The 24,155-nt window shown below is 39.7% G+C and overlaps 1 protein-coding gene across 2 annotated transcripts in view; it reads right to left on the bottom strand.

Annotated features, from left to right (window-relative positions):
• Window positions 1-1,782: 1,782 nt before the first annotated feature.
• Window positions 1,783-24,155, bottom strand: part of ttc8 (tetratricopeptide repeat domain 8) — a 24,056-nt gene continuing 1,683 nt past the window's right edge. For both annotated transcript variants that reach the window (XM_051647190.1, XM_051647191.1), the window contains 11 exons: window positions 18,441-18,600; window positions 17,682-17,771; window positions 17,486-17,530; window positions 17,317-17,402; window positions 8,747-8,834; window positions 4,760-4,870; window positions 4,541-4,680; window positions 4,276-4,450; window positions 3,167-3,289; window positions 2,382-2,465; window positions 1,783-2,132 (listed from right to left, as the gene is read on the bottom strand). In XM_051647190.1, the coding sequence (XP_051503150.1) occupies window positions 2,016-2,132; window positions 2,382-2,465; window positions 3,167-3,289; window positions 4,276-4,450; window positions 4,541-4,680; window positions 4,760-4,870; window positions 8,747-8,834; window positions 17,317-17,402; window positions 17,486-17,530; window positions 17,682-17,771; window positions 18,441-18,600 (1,219 nt within the window). In that variant the 3' untranslated portion in view covers window positions 1,783-2,015. The remainder of the gene's footprint in view (window positions 2,133-2,381; window positions 2,466-3,166; window positions 3,290-4,275; window positions 4,451-4,540; window positions 4,681-4,759; window positions 4,871-8,746; window positions 8,835-17,316; window positions 17,403-17,485; window positions 17,531-17,681; window positions 17,772-18,440; window positions 18,601-24,155) is intronic.

Genomic DNA, 24,155 nt, shown 5'->3' with positions numbered 1-24,155 from the left:
GCTTGTCCAGCGGCACTGTAGGCCTTGGCCGTCAGAGACGACGTAAACCTACAGGCCTTGGACGGGGGCTTTGGGCACCTGCGCCAGGTGGTGGCGCTCTGCGGGTATAGGTGCACCGCGAGCGCCTTTATCCACCGGGGGATTGCTGAATAGCCCTTGGCCGCCCCACCATTGAGGGTAGTGAGGGCAGGGAAGCTGAAAAGATCGGGACCAGGCAGTAAAAAAAAAGTGCCTCCCACGACCTTGTCAGCTCTTCATGCACTTCCGGGAAGAAAGGAACGGGAGTGGGGCGTGGCTTTGAGCGGCGCTGCGAGCCCAGGAACCAATCATCGAGCCGTGAGGGTTCAGGGAAGAGTGGAGGGTTCCACTCTAGCCGACGCTTGCGGCTGCCCGGGAAAGCATGTCTTCATCTCCGCGTCAGCCTGTGACTGGGCAATCGTCCCCGAAGGGAGGAGCCCAGCTGAGGCTTCCGCGTCCGACTGTACGAGCCCGCTCTCCGATGCTGCGATCGAGAGCTCATCACTTTCACGGGCTCCAAATAAGAGGTCGAACTCGCCATGAGACGATCCGGCGGACACATCCGGAAGCCCGATCGGGGCAGGTGAGCGTACTGGGGAATGGAAGGTCCGAGGGGGATACCCGGCGGTGGCGGTCCTATTGGGGTCCCCAAATCGCCCCGCTGGCCTCATACCCGTGGGTAAAAGGACCGAGGCGGGGAGCCTCTGGGGTGGCTTGCTTTCTTACGAAGGCAAGCCGCGACCATATCGTTGCCATGGACATGTCCACGCAATGAGTACATGACCATCCACGAACACTGTCTCCGCGTGAGCAGTGTCCAGACATGAAAGACAGTAATCGTGACCGTCAGAAGGCGAGAGATAACGAGCGCAACCAGGAATAACACACAATCAGAAAGGCACCTTTAAAAAGACGCGTCTTTAAAAAGACATTCCGTGTGTGCCGCTCTTTTAGAGAAATATACTCTTTTAGAGAAATATACTCTTATTTCTGCCTTAGCGCCCAGGGGCATTCTCTGCAGTGCACCAGTGCAGAGGAGGGAGAAGCCGCTGAAATGTGCCGTCAGATCCAGCAGAGGTGAATGAACAGTCGTGGGAATTCAGCTCAGTGAGCATGACCGTTCGGCTCTGAAGAGAAAATCTGAACGAGTGGTTGCATACCAGCTCCTTTTATACCCGTATGTCCGGGGGAGTGGCATGCAAATACCACTCGCCAATTTTCATTGGCCTTTTATCAAAGACCAGAGGTGTCTCGGGCTCCCAAGAGTGACCCCTAGTGTCACTACATCGACACAACATCGAGTGAGTGACAGATAGGAACAATAATTTTCACACTTCAGCTTCAACAATATTGTTTACCATGTACAGCAGGGGTAGGGAACATCAGGCCTCAGGGCCGTATAAGACCTGCAAAACCATTTGAGAAATAATTTGAAAAGCAAAAAAAATAATAAAAAAAATGGCCTTGATTCAATTAACTGTAAAAAATTCAATTAAAATAATGATTAAAATTATTTTAAATGATAACACCACAAATTACTGTATAAACGACAGACCTTTTAGTGTTTTTTCTTGGTGCATGAGCATGTAATGGAATGCGTACGTTCATTTCAACCCACAATCAGAAATTGTAAGCAATTGTATGGCCCACGGATAATTTCATAAATACTCCAATGGCCCTTAATGGGAAAAAGTTTCCCCACCCCTTATGTACAGTAACTAAAAACACAGATGTTTTCTGTGTTCATTACAAAAACATCTCTGATTTTGTTTGAAACTGTAGATTTTATTACAGAACTAAAAAGAATAGCTCTAAAACTATTATCCCTTAAATATATATATGCGTACATGTATGAGCTATAGATCAAACTTTTAACTGCTAGAGAGACAGCATGAACCTAGCTACAAACCTCCTAAAGGCTATTTTATTCTGTCTGTACCATTCTCACAGTGATGTGACAGTTGGGTAATTAGGTAATTAAAAAGTTAGGTGACAGCTTATAATGTTGCGAAATGCTGCCGGAGGTTTTTCAGGATCTGCTGAGTGTCCACATGTTCAGGAAAAGCATCTTCTGACTTCTGAGCGGCCATGTAGCTACTCTGAAGATCACCAACCTTTAAGCCACAAACAAACATCAGTTAAAAAAAAAAAAAAAAAAAAAGAATTGCTTTCAAAAACAAATTCACAAAGCATATTTTGAAACTATGTTAAATTAGGCTTGAAAACACTTTATTTGTATGATTATAATGAGTAAAAATCAATATAATGTTAATCTAAATACAGTTCAAGTACAAATATCAACCATGAAAACAAACCCTTACAAATACAGCATAATATTATTACATCAGTGTAGTGAGTCGTACCTTATCAGAGAGCGTGGCGAAATTAAAGTGCGGCTCGTACATGTGAGGCGACAATGAAGCGGAAGTCTGCAGAAAAGCTTTCGCCTGTGCCAAAACAAGACGTCAATCACTAAACTCATTTCTAACATGCAAATATTTGCAATAACTTTAAAGAACATTTTAGTACATTTATTAAACAATAGACATTTATTACATTTGCTTAATATTACATATATATATTATACGCACAGGATACAGACTGTAGGGACACAGTTCTTTGACTGTAATACTGTGTGTACAGAATAGTATTTGACTGTGACTATATTTGAAGTATATTGTGGTGAAAACAAAGTATATAAATGTGATAAAATTGTTACTATAATAATACAATGTACCCACAACTCACAACATCTGGATAGTATCGGGATCAATGGTATTTCATATATAACTAGATTAGCTTTAAATGTTCAAATCTAATTAAAGCAGACAGGACATTATGACATCATCACTGACAGACTTTCAAAGGGAGATTTTTAATTTTACATTTCCTAAAGTGTAACAAAAAAAAAAAAAAAAAAAAAAAAAAAAATCATAGTACATCTAAGACTGAAAGTATGTACAAAATAAAGTTTGAATGTCTGTAAGTTAAGTGGATGGAGCTGAAATATTTGCACGAAAGTGTGTAGAAGAAAAAGATGATATGAGTGATTTCTCGGTGTGATCCCTGTAATAACACAAAGCTGTCCATACGCAGTTAACCAGTGTCTTTCTAGATGGCTGATGTTTTGAGGGGTTCACTAACTCACCTGCTCAATACGGCCTTTCCGTATCTCCAGTACAGCTAAGTTATTGTAAGCCTCACCGTGATTGTTGTTAAAAGCCAAAGTCAGTTTAAAGCACTGGTAAGCCAGAGTTGAGTCACCAATGCCCTGTGAATGACAGATAATCAGAATAATCCAGAATGCTTTGAATATGACTTTCTCAAACCCTTATTATACTTGAGCACAAGGCTAACATCTAATAAATTATTTGCATATTTCCCCTGTCCATTAATACTTTACTTTATTACAAACTCAGATTTTCAAATCCAGCTGATGTACAAAATTCATAGAAAGCCTTCAGCAAAATAGGGACAAATATTCATTCATTATTCTTTGTTGGCCATCAAAAACATTGTGAAAATTTGTCCTGCATTTTCATGCACCATTAAAAGTTTGATTTGCAAAAGGTTTTGAAAAGCTTCTTTTTCATGAATCTGTCAAAATAATTTCCAAATTTGACTAAATGTTTTGAGTTATCGAGTGATAGAGTCAGGAGCAAACTGACTAAATGTGGTACTTAAGGGCAAAAACCTCTTATATTATATTGTTTACAATAAACCATGCACAATCCAGCAATCAGAACTGAAATAACGCCACGCCATATTTTAATTCAGTCAATGTCAACATTGTGCTATTAGCGCCCACTGAAAGCAGGTGGTAAACTGAATTTAATTTAAAAGAGATCTTTATGTACATTTTCTCTCGATCATATCAGCAGTAATTCATCAAATATTCAGATGCATATATCGGCATGTTAAACAGATGATTCACAGTAGTGGAGTGATGCTGTACAGTTCTGATCATCAGAACCGGCCGCATGATCAGGAATTGCAGTATTCAAATTGCGTTCAGCACAGATTTTGTGGGTGCGTTTGCACTGTTTCCTGATTTGCATAATTCCTTTAGTGGATCGGAGACAGCATGTGCAAATAAACAGCACTTTTACTGGCCGCAACTCATTCTTAGTGAATTCCCCCGTGAGTGTTTAAATGTGTGCTGTGTGTTGAGTCTTGTAGTGTGTGCTTGGCTGAATAGATTTGACCTAAAAGATGTGTGACACATAGTTTACGGAAGGGTAAAGAGTTTTTCCTCACCACTGCAACATGTCCCAGATTATACCAGATATCAGCCTGTTCATCATCACTGGACACGAGTGCTAACGCTCTCTCAAAAGAGGACAGGGTCATATCGTACTGTTGTGCATAAAAACAGCACAATCCCAGATTATTATACAGCTGACAGTTGAACACCCCCATCTGCAGCAAACGCCTAACAGAGAGAGAGCAAAATAATAAAACATCGAGGTAGAACAGTGATGATGTATGTAATGACATTGACTTTGTAAAATGTTAATGGTACCTGTAGAAGCGCAGGGCGATCTCTGGCTGGTCCGTGTAAAAATGATTGCTGCCAATACAGGCGATGGCCTCCACGTGTGTGTTGTCCTGTTTCAAGACTTCTTTGTAGTATTCTGTGGCTGAGGTCATGTTATTCATTTCCTGCAGAGACAAAGTGAGTGTATTTGTGATGTGAACATTACACAAAAACCAACGAACAGACACTAAAAGTCACAAATACCTCATGGATGCGTGCGATTCCTGTGAGCAGGGTGACCTCCCCTGGGAAGTGATCCAGACCTTGTTTAAAAAGGTTCAGAGCGGTGATGGGCTGGTCGAGACGCTGATAAACCTGCAGCAAGAACATAGACTAAGAGTTCTCACTGAGCAGCAATGACTGTAACACTGTGTCTTAACCAAATGCGACATAAAAAAGTATCTTTTCCATGTTTATCAGAGTTTTTGTCCTAACCAGTATGATAGATTTTTGGGCAGTTTAAGCATGTGAAGACAGTATGAGAAAGCAGGTTGTTAAAAATAATGTGTCTTACTCTATGAAGCAAGAATGTCTGAGAACATTGGGAACAGAGAGCAGCCACAGCTGAATTTATGACTATTTTAATACATTGACATTTAACTAAAAAAGACTACTTCGTTATCTACTTAGACAGCAACTTTTAACTTTTGCAATAGACCTGCAACCAATCAGAATGAAGTAAACAAGTATTATGGGAGTAACATATGCAATAATGTATAAAAGTTTCTGAATTCTTTTGTTCGGTAGTCTCCTGAAAAGAGATCTCTCTGGCCATATACTAATAAACAAGTCGGGGTTGAGTTATTATGTGGCAGCATAAGCTTAAATATAAGTACAGATAGGATATGTGAGATAAATGTAATGGTGTAATCGCTAGTATGTAGTGACAAGATACAAGATTCTCTGGACTGAGTGAGTATAGTCTATGTATTAAACTATGAACCGTCTCTTAAGCCGGTTCAGAATAACTTGATTTTGCCTGATGGTGTCACTCCTACCGACTACTGTATTGAGATCTCGCTCTTTACAGTCGGAGGTCTGTCACACACACACACACTCGGTATGGTGGAGGGGTGAGACATAGCAACCCTCTACAGTCATGCTGGAGAAAGAATTACCACTGGCTAGTAAATCTTTATTTTTACTCGCCAGATTTCTGACAACATTTAAGCGTAATACAAATGAAGAAGATATTAACCAAACCGAGAAAGGGGGCCTCTTCATATATTTGACTTCACGCAATATAGTATGCAATATTGTACATTTTATATTTGTAAACATTTTAGCTTTTTAAAAATATCACTTTCTATCCATTTATATAATGTCATGAAATTGCATTTTTAGTGATACAAGCTGTTGTCACTGTTTGAAATTTCATACACATTTTTAACAAAAAATTCACAAGGTTTGGAAATTAATAATGAAAATTAGGGCTGTCATGATTATGCAATTTGGCTGACAATTGTCTGTTTAGGTCTTTCATGATTATCACAATTAATTGTCATACAAATTGTCACTATGTGTGCTTCATGCGCACATCAAAGTCATTTATACAAATTTATCTTGTGTCATTTAATAAAACAAGGGTATATGATTTCCTTTTCAGGCTTCAAAAACCTATAAATGACAATCAAATATAAAAGTATACATTTCCAATAATAAAAATAAAATTTCAAGTATCAAAATATTTTGAAATAACTAAAATACATCTCTGTTATTTGTCAGAAACAGTCTTGGTCCGTTTTACGTTAAATTAATTATTTATTTAATTTAACCCCGCCAACCTGTATAGCTATCATATTATATAATATTACGTATTATATTATATTAATTTATATTATATTATGCAATAGTAAAATACTTCTGCCTTAAATTCTTCACTTTCACACGTCGTTTTACCGGAAGAGCAAGCTATGAAATATTAATTAAAGATTACAAGATAAAAATAAAAATTATATATATTATATATTTGCAGGGTTGGGGAGTGACGGAATACATGTAACGGGATTATGTATTTAAAATACAAAATATAAGTAACTGTATTCCACTACAGTTACAATTTAAATCATTGGTAATTAGAATACAGTTACATTCAAAAAGTATTTTGATTACTGAAGAGATTACTTTGCATTTTACTGTCATTTGTTTCATTTAATATTTAGTCCTTTCAGATGGAAAACATTTATACATATAAATGATGCGATTCAAAGTGCATTTGAACAGCGGTGAAACACTTTCTTATGATGTGTTACATTCATACGAGCAGACAGAGAAGTAAATTTGAAGTAAGTTTGGAGCAGAAGAAATAGAAATAAACCTTGTGAAAACTGTCAGCTTTACGCTAAGTTAAAATGCTATTTCTAGCCATTTTACATGCACATGTTACCAGACACGATCATATTTTTTTATCAAGAAAATTCACGTTAGATCATAATTTCTTTTTTTCTAGTAAGATCTTTGATATCAGGGCAAAAATCATATTCTTGTTAATAATTTTTGTATTGTTTTCCTGTAAAAATATCTAAAAATCCTTAAAACAAGATCAATTTGATTTATCTCGTTTTAGAAACAACACTGCATAAGATATTGAGGTTTTTCAGAGAATGTATTTTTAACATGTGTATTTTGTCTTACTGTACTGGCAGAGTTTTTATAGTCAAAACAAGTGAAAAAATCTACCAGTGCTGAAGAAGTAATCCAAAGTATTTAGAATACATTACTGCCCTTGAGTAATCTAATGGAATACATTACAAATTACATTTTACAGCATGTATTCTGTAATCTGTAGTGGAATACATTTCAAAAGTAACCCTCCCAACCCTGTATATATGCATGTATGATTCATTCACAATAGGACCAGTAACATGCATTAAAAAAATAAATAGGGTCAATTTTGATTTCATGCCGACTTCAAGTCTCCGATTAACTCACGAGCCCTTATTTCTCATGAAGAAAGACATTTGCCATTACACAGGTCGTTAAATGAAATTTAAACTGGAGCGCTTTGCGTTCAGCGTGCACATAAGAGCACTTGAGATTGAGAAGCAGTTCATCTGCACGTGATCGCAAGAGAGTTCTGGTGACGTCCGCGGTGCAGTTCCATGAGATATTCGGAGTTCAATCAAAGCCTTTCTGATAGGGAAGCCAGTAAGGTTAACATAGATTAGCGTAACGCGGCCATTCCATAGACGTTCTATGGGTGGTACACTGGCGAGGAGACAAGAGGCCGTTCTTTTTGAATGGATGTCTATGGAGGAGATGCTGAATAAACCACTTTTGTGAGAAAACAGCTCATCATTTAATGAATTAACCACCTGTCTGCTAATCTTCAACATGTTTTACACTAAACAATCCTTTTGGAGTGAACTATGTGTGGAGTTTACTATGATCAAATTGCTGTTTTATAAAAGAAGTCATGGATGATTTTACGACCGGAAGGTCAGTTTACGGCTCTCTCCATTCATTTGTATAGCATCAGCAAACTGTCATAAAATGCTAGTTCACCATTACACTCTCTCCAATAATAGAACCACGAAGACTATTATCTCAGTACTATACATAAGATCTCTGGTTCAACTGAATGAGATACAAACGTGTTCTCCTGCGCGTTCATGAGACACAGCATGCTGGGAAAGACAAGGCTGAATCCAGCATCTTAATTGCTTACTTTTTATTCAGTAAAAGGATCTCAGTGCTGACACTACACAACTTAATCGCTGGCGAGTGAAATGTTAATATTTACTCGCCAGTGGCTAATAACAGACATATTTCAGTCGCATATGCGAGTGATTTACTTGCAACGTAGAGGGGTGCATAATAACTCCCTCTGACTTTCTCTACGATTCCCCGTCAAGTGGAGCTCGCGAAAAAGCAACAGGAGTACCGTGTGAACATTAACAATAGAAATAGACTGATCAGGATACGATTTATGAGTAACTTTACCCAGTGGATGTGTGTGATTGTGTATTTATCCCCTCGGGGCTTGCCGTAGACAGGGTGCCCATACACAGCTTCAGTGAGAAAAGGATAAATTACGTGCAATAAACACCGTTCTGATTTCTGATTTTATTAGTCATTTAAGCGTAGGAGTGTCGCATCACATCCAGTGTGGACAGACCAATTGCTTGTTGCTGGAATCTAACTGAGTCTCATCTGGTTTGGACACGTGTAAGCCATGAATAGTGACGTTACCTTTGCGAGGTACAGGTAAGTATCAACAAACTCCTGCTGACTGAGAGCTGATCTGAATTGTTTCTCAGCTTCACGGTGCAAACCGAGCCTGCAAACACAAAGCCTCTACTGTAACTGATCAATAATTACTCACAATTAGTTAATATACTGGACTTTGTCAAAATTATTCATGAGGGGGCGTGTCCGGAAGTCGTGACAGATGTTTATTTTTGATAACCATAACTGGAAATGTGTGGCCGGATGTGTGTTTGATGGTTGAATGACCGGATGTTTTGACAGGAAGTCTGTTTGAGAGATAACGAAATGTTAATGTTCTGACAGGTGTTTATGTCTGATAACAATAACCAGATGTCTCCGACCGTAGTTTGACCTTTGGTTGCCGGGATGTCTGGTTGTGGTGACAGGAAGTCTCTTTTAACTGTCCCATGGTTGACCTTTGGTTTGACAGATGTTTTAAGTGATAGAAGTTGTAATAGTCATATGCCTGCTACAGGGTATTTTTCTGTTATTCCTGTTATGCTCATCCTCACCACCAGGAGTCTCAGTCAGTACTCTGGTATTAGTTTAAGTACAGGAAGTAGTACATTAATAGACCAGATCAGCTTAATTACCTCATGTTGCCTACTGCTCTGAAGCTCAATCCTTGTTTGAGAAACCTTTGGTTTGCTGCTCAAAATAGTAAGTGTTACAATGTTTTATGGTTTTGTCAAGTTTTGTATTTCTTTAAATGATGGTTTTGTTTGTAAAAAGATGTTTATTTGTTCTTTGTAAAGAATGTTGCTTGTTTAAGTCAAGAATTCAAGAATTCTATGTTTATATTGGTTTATGAGGTGTAATTGTATTTATCTCTTTTTGTAGAAGATTTTTTTGTTCCATTCCTTAAAGGAATAGTTCACCCAAAAATGAAAATTTGCTGATAATTTACTCACCCTCAGGCCATCCAAGAGGTATCAGAGTTTCTTTCTTCATCAAAACAGAATTTAAGACTTTTAGGATTTCATTTCAGGCCTCCTCCTCTAAACAATGCAAGTGAATGTCCTCCATTTTTTGACGGTCCAAAATGCATATTTAGGGTGCATCAAAATAATCCACACGACTCCAGTCGACAAATAAAGTTCTTCTGAACCCAAACGATTGATTATTTTTTAGAAACAAAACAATACTTATATACTTTTTAACTTAAAATGTTCGCTTCTGTACATCTCTGTGATGTGTGCTCATGAGAGGGATGACGTAAGCTCGTTGGTAAGGTCACGCGTCACGTGGAGGAGTCAGGAAGCGCGTCATTGTTTACAATAGAAACTTGTGCCGTTCACAAACCGAAACAGTCCAAAACAATTTCAAACACGATGTCAGAGGATTTTGATTTTAGAAGAGAAGAGGACATGGAGTTTTTCGCCCAACCACACCGATGAGGAACTGAGGGAGATAGAGGAGGCTGCAGCAGCGGCGCAATCACAAATCTCGGGGAGGCAGAGATCTATGCATACATGGTGGTGCACAAGTAGTACATGCCAAACAATGCCAACAGTAGCTTGTGCTGCCACGATTGGACCATAGCAATCCCACTACTGGAAACAATTAGAGAGGCAGCCGGTGAGAACACTCCTAATCCTAGCTGCATTACCGAACATAATGGTTTTCCACCATTACTGAGCCCCAGCGTTTTAGAGGTGTTTTTCAGTTTGCCACGAATAAACTGGAAGTGCCGTCCGAGGCCAGAAGGACCCAATGGCACCCTATCAGTAGAGTAAGTATCATGTTTTGTTTGTTACTTTAGCTACTATATAGAAATATATAGGCTATATGACAAAGTTTTCACACATACCTGAGTTCACTGGAAAACAGCACGGGCATAGCCGATGAATTCAGATATCGACCCTTTGTTTCTTTCGATGGTCTGAAATCCTCAGGGGTAAAATGTTCACTGCACACGCTCCAATATTTGAGAGAATGTAGGGGTGTACTGATATCCAGGTTCAGCGTGATGATCATGAGCGACTGGAGCTCTGGCTTGTAAAAGCAATCGATGAAAAGTTAATATTTTTCCCGGCATGCATTTTCTTTGGCATTTCTGAAGGTTGAAGCATCCAGGATATACACGCCAAATGACCATTTTTAACAATACACTTATACAAATACAAATCTAAAGCAAAGACAATTCAACTTTTGTACAGTGCTCCTTCTCTTGTAAACAATGACGCGCTTCCTGCCTCCTCCACGTGACGCGTGACCTTACCAACGAGCTTACGTCATCCCTCTCATGAGCTCGCGTCACAGGGATGTACGGAAGTGAACATCTGTAGTTAAAAAGTATATAAGTATTGTTTTGTTTCTAAAATTAATCAATTGTTTGGGTTCAGAAGAACTTTATTTGTCGACTGGAGTCGTGTGGATTATTTTGATGCACCCTAAATATGCATTTTGGACCATCAAAAAATGGAGGACATTCACTTGCATTGTTTAAAGGAGGAGGCTTGAAATGAAATCCTACAAATCTTAAATTCTGTTTTGATGAAGAAAGAAACTCAGATACATCTTGGATGGCCTGAGGGTGAGTAAATTATCAACAAATGTTCATTTTTGGGTGAACTATTCCTTTAAGTCCTGTGTTACCTTTGACCACACTTTGGGGTTTCCTTCATCCTTGATGCATCATTGCAACTGCGTAAAGACTGTTGGAAAAGGGAATACACAAAGCATGACATCTAGATTCTACCATTGCCATGCCCACAGATAAGACTGTTTCCATTTGATTTCACAACCTCCATGTTGAATTCATCAATCCATTACATGCTGTATATTCATACCACCTGCTCATACCATATCATATTCTGTTTATTATTTTATTTGGATGCTTTTGTTTTTTTTTTTGTTTTTTTTATATTTTGCTGCTGATTACTTAATTGAATGTTTGAGTTCTGTAAATATGTTTTCCATTTATTGAATACATTTATTAAAAGAATTTTTGATTTCCATTGGTTTATTTGTTTTACTTTATTTACCCCTGTTGAACACTTCATATCCTCTGGATACTTGCAGAAGTGATCCCCTCTTTATTTCTTTTTCAGCTCAAAGCAGTCGGGATGGTTAAAAAGTTTTGTCAAGCGTGCGGTTTAAAAGGCGTGTCTTCCTGACTCTGAATAACTCTCCACATTCAGAAAACTATTCTGAACGTTGCTGAAATGGCTGTTGAAATGACTGAAGATTGGCTTTTTCTTTCAACAAGAGTGTGGGGTCCAAGTTTTACCAAGTTTCTCCACAATCCTTCTGACAGTTTCAAGTATCAATTTAATTTATCCGGTAATCGTCTGTGTCTGTATGATTTTGAGCGAACAAATTGTGAAGTGAAACTATACAACATGGATGTGGGGTATGTGTGGGACGAAGACCCTTACTTGTTTTTCACAGAAAAAGACTGGAACGTGTTCTACAATAAAGTCTGGACAGATCTAAATGATCACGGAGATGACCCGCTATCATCGGCGAATGGGATAGTACTACGGCTCCTTACCCTAGGTATCGTGTGGTCAGCGACCATACCTGAAAGAAGCCGGAGGATTACGTCTACATATTCGTCTGCGAGAGTAAGTCGGGCCTCGGTGAGCGCGTATGTCTGATCTCTGAGACCAAGCACAACGAGTGGTTTCTACCTTGTGAATTTACAAGCTGTTTAAAGTGTAAACTCCTCATTATGATTAATGATTTGTAATTATTTAAATGTTTATGAAATTTTAGATTATTTCACAGTTATTCTTTTATCCTAAATCCTAACATGTACACCATTTAATCATGATTATCAATTCTTGATCAATTATCAATTGAGATACAGTGAACTATTTGAAAGTAATTTAGTTTATCTTATTTTAAATTTATTTGTAAATTGTACAATGTTGATGATAACTAAACAAAACGGTAATCATATATTACTTTTAACATGACACCAAAAAACACACTAACTTCTTATAATAATCATGAGTTCATGCTATACCACGAATCTTTCAACAATGTCCTCTGGTAAAAAAACATTTTATCATCGTTACATTGGTTACCTGTTAAATTTCGTATTCATTTTAAAATTCTGTTAACTACATACAAAGCTTTGAATGGTTTAGCTCCGCAGTACTTAAGTGACCTTCTGACATGCTATATTCCATCAACGTTCATTACGATCACAAAATTCTGGCCTGTTAAAAGTTCCTAGAATATCAAAATCCACAAAAGAAGCTAGATCCTTTTCATATCTGGCTCCTAAACTATGGAATAGTCTCCCTAACACTGTTCGGGATGCAGACACACTCACTCAGTTTAAGTCTAGACTAAAGACTCATCTATTTAGCCAGACATACACCTCATTTATCCATCAACTCACAATTAGGCTGCTTTAGTTAGGTCTGCTGGAACCACAAACATTGATCTATAACTCTGCAATAAACTGAATAGCATCTACGCTAATATTATTCTATTTGTTTCCATGTCTCAGTGATTCCATGATTCATATCCGAGGTTACCAAAGATGGCCAGATCCAGTTACGTTCCTGCTTGGAGTCGGACTCCACTGCTACGTGTCTCTGAGTGATGACGACAAACTACAGCCAGTGCCAGCCAGACATCACTTCAGTCTTTTACGATGGACTTCAGAGGATGAACTGATGCCAACACCAATTGTAAGTCATCAGATACTTCATATGCCACTGCCTGAACCTTGGATTTAGGATGGACCCCACCGAACCTCACCAAAATGACCTGACGGTTGAACTGTAATGCACCTCATTAATCTCTGCCTGCATCACCTGTCTAATGATGGACTACACTCTTATAATGAAATACATAGACTATCAATTAATTACCAACAAAAGACTGCATCAGCCAACTAACAAAGCACAATGCATCAATGTGAACTTCTGCAGTTAATCCAGGATGAACTTCAAAGTCATTAGTCATTAATCTTACAGTTCTTACAAAATCTTTATTTTAAACACTGACCCTTAACACTTACTTAGTTTAATAATTTAAACCATGACCTGCACTGCACATAAATAACTAATATTGTCATTATATTCATGTTGTTTAGTCAGAGTGGAACTGGCCCCCACAGTGAGTCTGGTTTCTCCCAATTCACAATCGTATTTTATCAAACTACACAATGATGACTCTAAGACATTATAGATATTACAGTTTCATTTACTGTTAATGCATGATTTTCTGTAAAGCTGCTTGAAACGATGTGTTGTGAAAGGCGCTATACTACTAAAAATGACTTGACACACAGACAGACACAGACAAGACAGACACACAGACAGACACACCTTAGTCTTCTAGTCGTGAAACTTAAAGGTAAGGCTGACCACTCTCAATATGTTTAACACCATCAACACTCTTGCTGGACAGCACACATTAAAGCATGTACCTTATACTGGAGAAAAGACTTACAGTATTTAAAACTTGTAGAAAAGACTAACTGATGTATAATCATTATCTTCTAACAGTGTTATGAAGTATTGACATTTTTCATCTTTTTGGTCTTTGTCCTTGTTTGGTCTTTCTAATTTTCACCTACGGTTGCAAACAATACATAGACTTTAATTTTAAAATTGTTATACGTGTACAATTTCATTAGAAGTTACCATACAACTACCCAATGAAATATATCAAATAATTACAGCTATTTCTTAATTTCACTCTTTAAATCTTCAATTTAGACATCGAAACAACAATTAACACAGAAAACGTGATTTTAGCAGAGTCGTGATAACATTGAATAAGTGATTAATCACTGTTGTATTTGTATTATTTCAAATGGCAGAGACAACATTTTAGGGTAGAAGCAACAAACATAAGCCTATCGAGTATTAATTCCTAGTTTGTGATTAAAACAGTAAAATAATAATAATGCCAATAATGTTATAACTAATTATGTTTTAAGGTAAGCACTTACCATTTTCTTTTACCACTGTAAATGTAATGGTCACATTTAATTAGAGAGTACAAGTAGATGCAGAACTCAACCAAAGACATTACATTTTTATTTATTTGGTCATAAATGCTCAATCTGGCATAACATCCCACTGAACCATTTAGTCTTAGCCTTCTGATAGTCACTGCACCAGAGGTTTATGAAAATAGAGCAGTAGCTAGGGGTCTTCCCTCTGTAACAGTTCAACTATGAAATAAATAATAGAAATGTGAACTTTTGTAAAAACTTATAGTTTTAATTCAAACAACTTTTATATTCAGTGATCATAAAACCCATTAAAGTAAATTCAATGTCATAAATTAGTAAGAAAATGGATGTTAGCAAACAACAATCTATGATAAGCATACATTGCATACTGATCTGCTATGATTCACGATTTGAAGATGGTCTGTATGTTTTGTACTTTGCCCTACTCATTCATTCAGTGGATAAGACTAATCGTAATTTTGATAAAAAAAATATCTGTTTGAATGCGTCAGTCAGACAATGTTATTTTGTAAAATAGAGTAAATATGTGAAATATCACATGAAACTGTAAGACTTTTAAACGAGCACTTGTAGCCAACTTATGACTTCCTATAGTGCATGTCACAAGACACATGCATCAACATAAACAGTTGAGTTTAGTTGTTTTCCTTAATTCAAATCTCATCTGTTAATTTCAAAATAGTCTTCTAACTCAAATTATAACACTTAAAACTACACATGCTCTGTTAAATCACTGGTGTTACAGACAGGCTACGCTCTGACACAAATATTTTGGTTCACAGATCCAATGTTAACAGTTTTTTACTGAACTGTATTAACTCCAGGAGCAGTTTTAGGCTCAGTGGATATATATGGGATAATCCTTTGATGAAAATAGGAATATAATACACTTTATAATTAAAGTTTACATCTGTGAGGACTCATTTATGTAAACTATATTTCATAATATTACTTAAAACTAAAGGACACACTAACTCTTGTCTCAGCTTCTAATATATGCTCAATATAATTTTATCACTATTCACTACTTTAAAACATGAAATTCACAAGTGTTGTACACGATAGTTTATGTTCGATGTAAGCATGTTTGTTTTAACATTCATTTTGTATGCAGAATTAAACTTATTCAAATTTAATTAAACGTGTTTAAATTGTACTTTGTATTTATTGCTGCTGTGTGATACAGATTGTTGTGTTTAGTAGCCTAGTCGTATGAAGTGTGCTTTAAAAACTTTGTAAATAAAGAGTTTAAAAATAATAGTTTGTTAAATGACAGGTGTAAGTGCATTTGTTTTAACTTTAATTTATACTTGATAGAATTAAACTTTAATTATACATTTAAATGTAATTAAGCATTTGTTTAAATTCGGGACAACGAGCCGCAAGTATCTCTTGCTGGAGAGTTGTGGGAAGGAGAAATGTTGTCTTGAGACATAAACATTGTAGTAGGTGGCGGTGTTACGTGTTGGTCTCTATGGCTATGCACACACATCTCGGGGTGAAACATTTTATCTTTCACTTGAATGTAGCGATCGTACGTCTCACACCACTTGAACATCTTTGAGAAGATCTCGTTCATAATGGGTAGGTCATTCCACGGAAATAAAAATATCATTAGAAACCACTCGTTGTGCTTGGTCTCAGAAATTGGACATACGCGCTCACCGAGGCCCGACTTACTCTCGCAGACGAATATGTAGACGTAATCCTCTGGCTTCTTTCAGGTATGGTCGCTGACCACACGATACCTAGGGTAAGGAGCCGTAGTACTATCCCATTCGCCGATGATAGCGGGTCATCTCCGTGATCATTTAGATCTGTCCAGACTTTATTGTAGAACACGTTCCAGTCTTTTTCTGTGAAAAACAAGTAAGGGTCTTCGTCCCACACATACCCCACATCCATGTTGTATAGTTTCACTTCACAATTTGTTCGCTCAAAATCGTACAGACACAGACGATTACCGGATAAATTAAATTGATACTTGAAACTGTCAGAAGGATTGTGGAGAAACTTGGTAAAACTTGGACCCCACACTCTCTTTGAAAGAAAAAGCCAATCTTCAGTCATTTCAACAGCCATTTCAGCAACGTTCAGAATAGTTTTCTGAATGTGGAGAGTTATTCAGAGTCAGGAAGACACACCTTTTAAACCGCACGCTTGACAAAACTTTTATCACTTAAAACATCTGTCAAACCAAAGGTCAACCATGGGACAGTTAAAACAGACTTCCTGTCACCATAACCAGACATCTCAGCAACCAAAGGTCAAACTTCGGTCGGAGACATCTGGTTAATGTTATCAGACATAAACACCTGTCAGAACATTAGGTTTATCGTTATCTCTCAAACAGACTTCCTGTCAAAACATCCAGTCATTCAACCATCAAACACACATCCGGCCACACATTTCCAGTTATGGTTATCAAAAATAAACATATATCACGACTTCCGGACACGCCCCCTCGTCAATCATTTTGATAAAGTCCAGTATATTAACTAGTCTCACACATTTTAAAATCAACAATTAAAATGTTCTCTCAATGCATGTCACAACAAGCGTTGCTTGAGTGTTTCTCTAAAATGACATCAGTAAGTGTGTTCACCTGTAATAACATTTTCCCAGCTGAACTTTCCACCACCAGTCTTTGAACTGAGCGTGCTCTGTAGCCAAAGCAGCGAGATCTAATGCCTGGAAATCACCAACATGGAAAATATCATGTCTGATACATGGCAAACAGAGAATTAACCAGAGCAAAAGTGAGAAATACTTACATTTTTTACATCATTTTCATGAAGAAAGATGTATTCAAACAAGGTCTTGAGTAAGAGAGAGAGTATAAAGAAATCAAATCTTAGGGAGCATTTCGTACATACACTGACATTTAGGCTTGATGTTTGTGTGTTAAACAAAATTAGATCATCGATATTTACATTAGACCATAACTAGAAGTTCCTAAGTTCAAAGTACCTTTGATAAATTCGGTATCTTGGCATACTTTGCCAAATTTAACCTAGAAAGGTTTATGAAGGGTCCGTCTGGATTTGTTAGCATGGAAGCCTGAGATAACAACAAAATCAACATGTCATTGTTGCAAATATTGTACAAGTCAAACTGAGAACAGTAATACTCTTCTGTAAAGACAACAGTGTAAGAAAACTATTTTGTATGAATCGTTAGCTTGGTCATCCTTATATCACAGGAGAAAACTGCATATGTTTTTATTTATTGCCAAGGTACTTTTAGGTAAACTACCCCCTTATGTTTCTAATCTTTTAACCTATCGTACAAATAGTTACTGAACGAGATCTACAACTCAAATTCGGCTGAAAGTCCCAAGGGTACATTCTGAATTTGGTAAAACTGCTTTTTCTTTTTATGCTCCTTGGGCATGGAATGAATTGCAAAATGTAATCAATTTAGATATACTTCCCCCTTTGAGCACTTTTAAAGGTCTTTTGCAAACTGTTTTAAAGGAAACTTGTAATTGTTTTTATTGATCTGACTGTATATATGACTGTATGTTTTTGTTTTTTTGTATGTATTTGTTATCTTTGTAATTTCATTGTGAAACTTATATGTGCTGCCGTCTTGACTCCCTGGAAGAAGAGATTGTATTATCTCAATGGGACCTTCCTGGTTAAATAAAGGATATTAAAAAAAAAAACCTACTGTAGTTTAATGAGCTTTATTTGGCTAATAACTCTACATTTGTACTGAGTTTCGTACCGTTCCCAATCTGACGAATCTCCCAGAAGCACTGGTGACTGGACGGGCCGTGCTCGCTGTTCGTGGGGTTCGGATCGCCTGCTCCATAGTTTCGGGTCTACCAGACAGTGTGCTGGGTCTCACAAACCCTGTGATGGGACGTCCGGACTGAGTCATTGGTCTAGGACAAAAACAATTAAATGTTTCAACGAGCTAGTGTAAACCTCATTAACTCTTATATGAACAATTTAAATAACATAAAAGGGCTGCAGGATTTGGTCAAAAACCATATTGCAATTATTTTCACAGCTTTTGTGATTGCGTGATTGCTTTTTGTCTCCAAATGAAGTCATGTTTTGCAGAGAGTTCTCATTAAGGGGTTCACACTTGAGTCACCGTTAAATGAACCGAACTCAGACCTGTTTAAGCTGACCCAAAATTATGACTAGACCATTATTGTTGAAAAGCCTCTTATGAACACTAGTGAAATTAATACATTGATACAAATATAGTGAAAGTCATATATATATACACCACAAGATATTCATATTCAAAACTGATTCAGGTGGACTTACATTAACTAAACTAAATTTACACATTTGTAGATGAATGTCTTATAATCATTACTTCAACTCTTCTCTTATACAATTATGAAATGTCCTGCTGGGCTGCCCTAACCCCCTAGTAAATCACCCAGAACACCTTAGCAGCCACCTAGCAACCACCGAACAACACCTTATTGACCACCCAGAACACCCTTGTAACCGCCTAGCAACACCCTAGCAAGCACCCAGAACACACTAGTGACCAGCCAGAATGCTGTGTCAGCGCTCAACACTAAGGATTTTTTCTACTGGCCAGGTCGGGCCAGTGCTTCAGATTTTTACTGGCCCTGCCAAAATTTTTACTGGCCCCAATACAAAAATGATAAATAGCTGTTTTTACCATCATGGCTTTAAAAATGTGTCCGAAGATAATTATTTTTTTACATATATTATGTTTTTAAGACAATGTCCCCCCAAACTGAATCACATTTATAATTTGCAAGATATGATTTATGCCTTGGATGATGGGTTTTCAGTCACCTGTTTAGTCATGCTGTCATTCAGCTTTTGGCCATGTGTAATGTATTCACACACAGGATCAAAGATTTAATCATTGAGTTAAAGATGTGATTATTGGCTTAATGTAATAAACATATGAATCCCTGAGAAGAGACTTGCTACCAAATCGGTTGTGACGTGTAATATACATTAGGGAGATATTAGGCCTGTGTAAGGGGGTTTCGAGGAAAGGAGGAGGCGAGAACCGGCTTGACAACTTAAATAATAATTTATTAAACAAAAACCCAAACAAAAACACACAACTAAAAACACAGCACAGCTGTCTGTAATTCTCTCTCTCTCGAACTGTCGTCCCCGGCCGCCTTTATCCCTCGCGCGCCCCATCAGGCTGATTGGGGACCGGGTGTGTCTCATTCCAGCCCGGCCCCGCCCTCCTCAGCTCTACACTCCTCCCGGCGTTGCCTCAGGCCGGGGAGCCCCCGGCATGACGTACATCCCCCCCACCCTTCCTCTCCGGGTGGGGGGGCGTGCCTTATGCCCCGACTGCCGGCGGGTCCTCCCCGCCTTCCTCGACCTGGGAGGAGAAAAAACAACAACACAAAATGGCGAGGGAAAGGCCAACACGGAGCGGCAGAGAGAGAGAGAGGAGAGAGAGAAAAAGAAACTCACCGGTTCTCTGATGCGCCGTCGCGTGGTCCTCGATCACTACTCCACCCTCTCAGGCGGACTGCAGCCGCTCCTCCCCGGGCGGACCGGAGTCAGACCTCCGACCCCCAGCGGACAGAACGCCCCTCCGCGTTCCCGGCGTCCCGTGGAGACTCTCCTCCGCCCCTGGCAGCGGCCCTACCACTCCAGGCGGTCGGGGAGTCACTTCCCTCCTCCCCCGCGGACGGCGGTCTTCTCTCGATCCCTCCGCGTTCCCGGGGGACGGCAGGGCACTCCTCCGCCCCCGGCAGCGGCTCCCTCGCTCCAGGCGGTCGTGGAGTCCCGTCCCCACTCGCCTCGCGGACGGCGGCCGTTCCCCGCGTCCGGGTAGTCGGGCTACTCCGTCCCCCGTCGGACGGCAGCGGCGCTCCCCTGGGTGGACGGCAGTGTCGAGGACTCTGCGACGGGAATCCCTCCTCCTTCCCGGGTTTCGGCACCAGTGTAAGGGGGTTTCGAGGAAAGGAGGAGGCGAGAACCGGCTTGACAACTTAAATAATAATTTATTAAACAAAAACCCAAACAAAAACACACAACTAAAAACACAGCACAGCTGTCTGTAATTCTCTCTCTCTCGAACTGTCGTCCCCGGCCGCCTTTATCCCTCGCGCGCCCCATCAGGCTGATTGGGGACCGGGTGTGTCTCATTCCAGCCCGGCCCCGCCCTCCTCAGCTCTACAGCCTGATCTGTGAATTAACACTGTGTACTGTATATAACATGAAATCAGACAACCTAAAGACCAACACAGACTGATGCACAAAGCACAAAAACAAAAATACCTGTACAGTCCAGAAATGAGACATGTAACAGGTCTTTTATGAGGATGATATGAAGTAGACTGTTTCAAATATTCATCTTCACCTTGCAGCTGAACAGCTCTGATAATAGCCTAATAGCCGTAGTGATCTTGCTTCTTTTCATATCAAACACCATTATCATGTCGAATTAATGTTTACGTTTTGAAACAAACCTAATTAAATGTATACTTACATTTTGGATATTGAGCAGCTCGTGATTTCCAGACATGTGTATAACTAGGGTTTAACAAAGTTTATCACGTCTCATTCGGCGCTTCATCTCTAAAGGCGAATTAATGAGAGAAAATGTGTTTGTTTTTTTACAGTAGGAATAAAACTAGCGCTCTGTCCCTTTACAAGAGCACATGCATGTTAAACAGTCTACGCTGCACGGAGAGATGATGATGATGATGAGACATATGCACGGAAAGACATGGATTTTCAGTCCTATAGAAAGAAACTGTTGATTTCTTGTGTTCCAATGTGTGGATTACTCATTTTCACCAACATGTAAAAATGAAAAATGTGGGGATTTCACGCACTGCGAACACTGAATGTGCAGGGATACTTAAAATGTTGCTCAAGACGTGCAATCCCGCTACGAAATTCATTAAGTGGGGTTTTTTTCCCTTCTATTTTCTACACTTTGGTAATAGCTGTTGCTAAGACACTTGGAAAAGAGCGACGACAGTACTAGGAGAGTGCACTCGGTGTCTGCAAGCGACTGTGCTTTGGCGCGTCCAGTATATTATGCATTTGCGTGTCTTTGCGAGATAAATATACTCGCGCTCGCTCCTCGGTTAGAAGACTCGCTCTGTGTAATTTTTGTGCTCTCTCACTTGTTGTTTTCTTGCACTAATGTTATAAATGCAGCACTGGCCCGATCGGGCAAGTGACAGTTCTAGCAACTGGCCCGAATCTCTCTCTCACTGGCCCCGGGCCATTGGGCATTCCTTATTGTCGAGCCCTGTGTGTGAATACAGTTAATAACATACCTCTACACTAGTTATGGTGAATGTACCTCATGCTCTCGTGGATAGAACTCACGTCATGTTTGTACTTTAACACACTATCACGGTTTATGCAATAAACGTAATGTTAATTTAAAGAGAAACACTCCATGATTACATGCTCTTTGGGTTTTGGACAGAACGAGATATGCAGCACGCAAGCGGAAGTGCGCCCTCTAGTGGCAGATGTATGTATAGACCAGCGGTCACCAATTAGCGGATTGGTTCCATCCGGACCGCGACACATCAAGACAATGGTTGCCCCATCTCAACATTTTTTAAATTTAGTTTAGCAGAGCGACAAAACAACGGGGCTGTGTACAGCGCACACGCTCCGGGGGCGTAGATAGCACTGATCTTTCAGCGCTATATCCTTGAGTATTTTTCTCTAGCACTGAACATGCTTCATTTATGCCCTTTTGCGCTCTACACGCATTGCCTCTCTTCCACGACCCATGGCATGAGTTGCAGACGCAGTTATTTTAACCACATTAGACTTTAGCGGAGAAATACAGTGAGCAGCAATAGAGATGGATACCGGCATTTTTTGCTAAAACATACTGCAGAAAATAAGAATGACGCAAAGTGAAATACTCTTCATGTGTTTGATATGAATCTGATAGTTCAGGACCATTTGATCATGGTTCCAGAGCACATTTAAACTATAAAGATTTTTTTCAGTCTAACATTAGCTTTAATAATCAACATGTTTCGAGCCTTTTGATAATAAACAAAGAGATTTTTGTTTAAATTTTGTGAAAATTAATCAGAGTCAGAGATGACATCATCTCTAGCATGTATTGCAAGAAAGACAACCAAAACTTTCTCCGCTTAAGATGAAAAATATTTCCATTATTTGATAGTCAGCCTATTTAAACTTATCTATAGCAAACAGTATTTTTAAACTGCACTATTTTGATATACAGTTGTGCTCAAAAGTTTGCATACCCTGGCAGAAATTGTGACTGTAAGGGGGTTTAGCGGAAAGGAGGAGGCGAGAACCGGCTTGACAACTTAAATAATAATTTATTAAACAAAAACCCAACCAAAAACACACAACTAAAAACACAGCACAGCTGTCTGTAATTCTCTCTCTCTCGAACTGTCGTCCCCGGCCGCCTTTATCCCTCGCGCGCCCCATCAGGCTGATTGGGGACCGGGTGTGTCTCATTCCAACCCGGCCCCGCCCTCCTCGGCTCTACACTCCTCCCGGCGTTGCCTCAGGCCGGGGAGCCCCCGGCATGACGTACATCCCCCCCCCACCCTTCCTCTCCGGGTGGGGGGGGCGTGCCTTATGCCCCGACTGCCGGCGGGTCCTCCCCGCCTTCCTCGACCTGGGAGGAGACAGGAGGGGAAAAAAAAAAAACACACAAAATGGCGAGGGAAAGGCCAACACGGAGCGGCAGAGAGAGAGAGAGGAGAGAGAGAAAAAGAAACTCACCGGTTCTCTGATGCGCCGTCGCGTGGTCCTCGATCACTACTCCACCCTCTCAGGCGGACTGCAGCCGCTCCTCCCCGGGCGGACCGGAGTCAGACCTCCGACCCCCAGCGGACAGAACGCCCCTCCGCGTTCCCGGCGTCCCGTGGGGACTCTCCTCCGCCCCTGGCAGCGGCCCTACCACTCCAGGCGGTCGGGGAGTCACTTCCCTCCTCCCCCCACGGACGGCGGTCTTCTCTCGACCCCTCCGCGTTCCCGGGGGATGGCAGGGCACTCCTCCGCCCCCGGCAGCGGCTCCCTCGCTCCAGGCGGTCGGGGAGTCCCGTCCCCACTCGCCTCGTGGACGGCGGCCGTTCCCCGTAGTCGGGCTACTGCAAACTTTTGAGCACAACTGTACATTGTTTGTTTCTTTTTGGTAGATTCACATTTGAAGGAAAATATAAAAATGGTTCATTAAGACTTCTACATTACCTACATTTTCTCTCAGGGGTTACCCCTGAACCCACATACAGTATCTTTCCTCAGTCACAAGGCCTCCTATGCCCCCATACTGAATTTATTTTGGTTTCTGGGCCCCCAAAGCCCTCATTCTTGCCCAGTTATTAAGAGACTTTTATGACTGTTTAGTATTTATACACTATTTTACAAGTACTGTTGTACTTGGAAAATTATAACACCTATTCAAAAAATGTGTATTTCTTACACATTTTCACTAGTCAGTATG

This window comes from Myxocyprinus asiaticus, chromosome 20 (assembly GCF_019703515.2).
Source record: "Myxocyprinus asiaticus isolate MX2 ecotype Aquarium Trade chromosome 20, UBuf_Myxa_2, whole genome shotgun sequence".
Lineage (NCBI taxonomy): Eukaryota > Metazoa > Chordata > Actinopteri > Cypriniformes > Catostomidae > Myxocyprinus > Myxocyprinus asiaticus.
Note: the sequence above shows the minus strand (reverse complement) of the source record. Positions and strands in the feature narration are given on the sequence as shown.